The sequence below is a fragment of the Littorina saxatilis genome, linkage group LG9, assembly GCF_037325665.1.
Source record: "Littorina saxatilis isolate snail1 linkage group LG9, US_GU_Lsax_2.0, whole genome shotgun sequence".
Lineage (NCBI taxonomy): Eukaryota > Metazoa > Mollusca > Gastropoda > Littorinimorpha > Littorinidae > Littorina > Littorina saxatilis.
Genome location: NC_090253.1, coordinates 17,919,060 through 17,924,059, shown reverse-complemented (window position 1 = coordinate 17,924,059; position 5,000 = coordinate 17,919,060). Strand labels below are relative to the sequence as shown.

The following is a 5,000-nucleotide window of genomic DNA, read 5'->3' as shown; positions in this document are numbered from 1 at the left end:
CAAAATTCTTACACTGATATCTAGTCGAACATTTTTTTGTTGGACATTAAGTTTTCAATCAGGAATATTCTGACATTTGAATATCTTTGGGAGGCACTGATTGTCTTCCGACGCTGTACATTTCCAACAAGAATTCAAAACACCGTACCCTTTAACTTCACTTCTTGTTTTCAACTCTCATACAGAGTTAAATGTAAAGGGTACAAAAACAAAATAAAACAAAATACAAACAAAACAAGTCGCGTAAGGCGAAATTACTACATTTAGTCAAGCTGTGGAACTCACAGAATGAAACTGAACGCACTGCATTTTTTTCACAATGACCGTAGTCAGCCGCTAGTGCAAAAGGCAGTGAAAGTGACGAGCCAGTTTAGCGCAGTAGCGGTTGCGCTGTGCTGCATAGCACGCTTTGAACCTCTCTTCGTTTTAACTTTCTGAGCGTGTTTTTAATCCAAACATATCATCTATATGTTTTTGGAATCAGGAACCGACAAGGCATAAGATGAAATTGTTTTTAAAACGATTTCGGAAATTTAATTTTAATCATAATTTTTATATTTTTAATTTTCAGAGCTTGTTTTTAATCCGAATATAACATATGTATATGTTTTTGGAATCAGAACATGACGAAGAATAAAATAAAAGTAATTTTTGATCGTTTTATAAAAAAATAATTTTAATTACAATTTTCAGATTTTTAATGACCAAAGTCATTAATTGATTTTTAAGCCTCCATGCTGAAATGCAATACCGAAGTCCGGCCTTTTTCGAAGATTGCCTGGCCAAAATTTCAATCAATTTGATTGAAAAATGAAGGTGTGACAGTGCCGCCTCAACTTTTACAAAAAGCCGGATATTACGTCATAAAAGACATTTATCCAAAAAATGAAAAAAACATCTGGGGATATCATACCCAGAAACTCTCATGTAAAATGTCATAAAGATCGGTCCAGTAGTTTACTCTGAATCGCTCTACACACACACACACACACAGACATGCACAGACATGCACAGACACACACAGACACACACACACACACACACACACACACACACACACACACACACACACACATACACCACGACCCTCGTCTCCCCCTCTATGTTAAAACATTTAGTCAAAACTTGACTAAATGTAAAAACGAACCTACAATATACGCCTACTGTAATGAGGCAAGAGGGTACAAAGTATTACGATACATTTTTGATAGAATTGAGCAATGTGAAACAAACAAGTACTTAATTAATTTCATATAAGATGCAATGAGAGGAAACTTACCGATTCCAGGAATGTTACAAGTTCCTCTGTCTCAAGCTTGCCGTCGTGGTTCTTGTCTGAAATCACACACACACACACACACACACACACACACGCACGCACGCACACACGCACGCACGCACGCACGCACGCACGCACACACACATACACACACACACACACACACACACACACACACACACACACATACATACAAACAAGCTAGTTATCAGCATGAAACAGAAAGTTGCCCCTATCTCGTCCTGCTTATGAAGTTATGTGCGTGTGAGTCCTTCAAGAAAACTGGAATCTCCTACAGTTGCAAAGTGTCTTCCACCCGATCCATTCTTATAAATATATGCATGCCTTTTGAACTGTTGTACTGTGATTATCTTCGTTGTATTTATTTGCATAAGGTCATCAAACGGAGAAACTACTGTACCAACTACAGCGTAGCAACACATTAATTTTGTTTAAGCCTACGTCCGTTCTCGTACAAATGAGCTTCTACTGTTGTACTTGGTACAAACAATAGCGTCTAACAATATACTGGGTACAAAAACAAACTCTAACTCGCCAACAGCGCGAATCTTTTACCTCCGTGAGCGAGGGCAGAGTTGACGATGGCTTCAATCTCCAGAGCGTTGATCAGCCCGTCGTCGTTGATGTCGAAGCGATCGAAAGTGGCGTAGACAAAGTCGTAGTTGTCATGGAAGCGCGCGTGCCAGGCGTGCGAAAAGCTCTCCTTCTCGATGCTGACGCCGGCTGCGGCCTCGAGGAGCTGCTCGTTGGTCATGTCGTTCACCAGGTTGATCAGTCCCCCCACTGCACATTTGAACTGTCAGTTTTGATTTGATTTGATTGATTGATTGATTTCCCCCGAAATCGGCGTATGCTGCCTGAATGGCGGGGTAAAAACGGTCATACACGTAAAAATCCACTCGTGCTAAAAACATGAGTGAACGTGGGAGTCTAAGCCCACGAACGAAGAAGAAGAAGAAGAAGAAGATTGATTGATTGATTGATTGATTGATTGATTGATCTATCCATTCATACATTTCTTCATTCATTCATTCATTCATTCATTCATTTAGGGGAAAGGCTCCTAATATGGACCGGTTCCTAATATGGACCGCCTCCTGTTCTGACAAACTAACGGCGCTAGAGCGCTCAAAACAATTTCATTCGCTGTATTCACCCTCTCTGGATAACTTGCACATGTCAAAACAGTTGCAGAAACACAAACCTCAAAACCGTCAGGTTTTTTCTCTTTTTTCACTTTTGGCAGCGTCCACTCTAAATTTGCCGCCTAAAACGGACTCGTTTCTGTCCACAGCCAAAGCTTTTATCACACAAAAATTGCTATATATGACAGCTAAGACGGTATTTGTTACATTTTAGCAGTGTTGACCCCGAGTTTCTTCTGCAAATAAAAAATAATAGCAAAATCTCAAAGTATGTGCGAGTCCCCTAATATGGACCACCTTCAACAAATCGAAGAAAATAAAAGCTACAGGCTATTTTCATTAATTCATTAAGAAGCTTGCTGGAAATAACCTATAACTAGCCCTCGAGATTAAAAAAAAATATAACAAAAAGTCTTCTTTTCGTGGAAGTTGATAATTTCACTTATTTTCACTCTGTTTTTGATAAGCTTCTTTAGTTTCCTGGTGTGCTTCAAATAATGCTCTCATCGACCCGAAACAGATAAATCTAAAGCATATTTTAATTAGTCTGACTTGTACACTAAGTTGTATCATGTTATTTTGAAGTATAGGGGGCTTTTTACAGTGATTCGTGAAGGCTCAGGCTCCTAATATGGACCATTTGTGATTTTTTCTGTATTTAATTTTTGCTGAATGTCTATCAAAGCTATTTCACTCTAATTACTCCAAACGGTTAACCTAAGAGAGAAGGACTACCAAACACAAAATGAAACTTCTTCGCAAGAAAACAAGCTAGTTATCAGCATGAAACAAAAAGTGGTCCATATTAGGAGCCCTTCCCCTATTTATTTATTTATTTATTTATTTATTAGGCACAGTGCAGCTCACAGCCTTCGTTTTGCGTTTTTGTTGCAGCTGAGTGCATTTACAGTTCAAAAATCCCCCTATGGTAGTAAAACAAACCAAAAACTACCCAACGACGACATCTGTGAAGCTCGACAGTTTCTTGTTCACGCGAGTGCATAAATTAACCTAGTTATTACGTGGTGTTTGGTCGGAGTTCGTGAGTGATTCCGGCCTCCATTTTGTTTTACACAAACTCATGATGACGTCTGACATAGTTTGCTAGTGACGTGTCTTTTTGTGCATGATGTGGTGATCTACCTGATCTAAATTTAGATCCAAAATTAGGCCAAGACCAGCCGGGTCCGAGTACGAAATTAATTCGTAAAAAAATCGCACTTCTTCACTCTTTGGGTGCAAGTCAATGAAACTTGGTAGTTCTTCTAACGGATAGCTGCCTGAGGTAAGACTAAAAGCCCCAGGGGCTCCGTGCACCTGAATTTGACAAGTTCAGTAGGGGAAGGGCTCCTAATATGGACCACTTTTTGTTTCACGCTGATAACTAGCTTGTTTTCTTGCGAAGAAGTTTCATTTTGTGTTTGGTAGTCCTTCTCTCTTAGGTTAACCGTTAGCCCTAATTAGAGTGAAATAGCTTTGATAGACATTCAGCAAAAATTGAATACAGAAAAAATCACAAAGGGTCCATATTAGGAGCCTGGGCGCCTAATATGGACCAGTCAAGCGGCCTTCACGAATCACTGTAAAAAGCCCCCTATACTTCAAAATAACATGATACAACTTAGTGTACAAGTCAGCCTAATTAAAATATGCTCTAAATTGATCTGTTTCGGGTCGATGAGAGCATTATTTGAAGCACACCAGGAAACTAAAGAAGCTTATCAAAAACAGAGTGAAAATAAGTGAAATTATCAACTTCCACGAAAAGAAGACTTTTTGTTGCATTTTTTTTAAATCTCGAGGGCTAGTTATAGGTTATTTCCAGTAAGCTTCTTAATGAATTAATGAAAATAGCCTTTAGATTTTATTTTCTTCGATTTGTTGAAGGTGGTCCATATTAGGGGACTCGCACATACTTTGAGATTTTGCTATTATTTTTTGTTTGCAGTAGAAACTCAGGGTCAACACTGCTAAAATGTAACAAATACGGTTTTAGCTGTCATATATAGCAATTTTTGTGTGATAAAAGCTTTGGCTGTGGACAGAAACAAGTCCGTTTTAGGTGGCAAATTTAGAGTGAACGCTGCCAAAAGTGAAAAAAAGAAAAAAAGCCTAACGGTTTTGAGATTTGTGTTTTTGCAACTGTTTTGACATGTGCAAGTTATCCAGAGAGGGTGAATACAGCGAATAAAACTTTTTTGAGCGCTTTAGCGCCGTTAGTTTGTCAGAACAGAAGGTGGTCCATATTAGGAGCCGGTCCATATTAGGAGCCCTTCCCCTACCTTTTAATACCTGTCTTTCTCTCTTTCTTTCTTTCTTTCTTCATTGTTCATTTGTTGTTGTTTAAAAAAAAATTGGTGTTTGTATGTTGCGGGGTGTTATTATCAGAGTTAGAGTAAGGGTTGTCGTCGTCGTAGTCATCGTCGTCGTCATCATCATCATCATCATCATCGTCGTCGTCGTCATTGACGTGATATCCTCTTTCCTCCTCTACCCTACTCCACCCCTCAGTCCTATTCCTTCTCATCACCATGTTCATTGTCACAATACCAGGG

General features: G+C 39.0%; 1 protein-coding gene across 1 annotated transcript in view; it reads right to left on the bottom strand.

Annotated features, from left to right (window-relative positions):
• Window positions 1-5,000, bottom strand: part of LOC138975461 (uncharacterized) — a 7,711-nt gene that overhangs the window by 105 nt on the left and 2,606 nt on the right. Inside the window, exons 4-5 of the mRNA XM_070348148.1 lie at window positions 1,856-2,083; window positions 1,280-1,335 (exon numbers count right to left, since the gene is read on the bottom strand). Coding sequence (XP_070204249.1) covers window positions 1,280-1,335; window positions 1,856-2,083 — 284 coding nt within the window. The remainder of the gene's footprint in view (window positions 1-1,279; window positions 1,336-1,855; window positions 2,084-5,000) is intronic.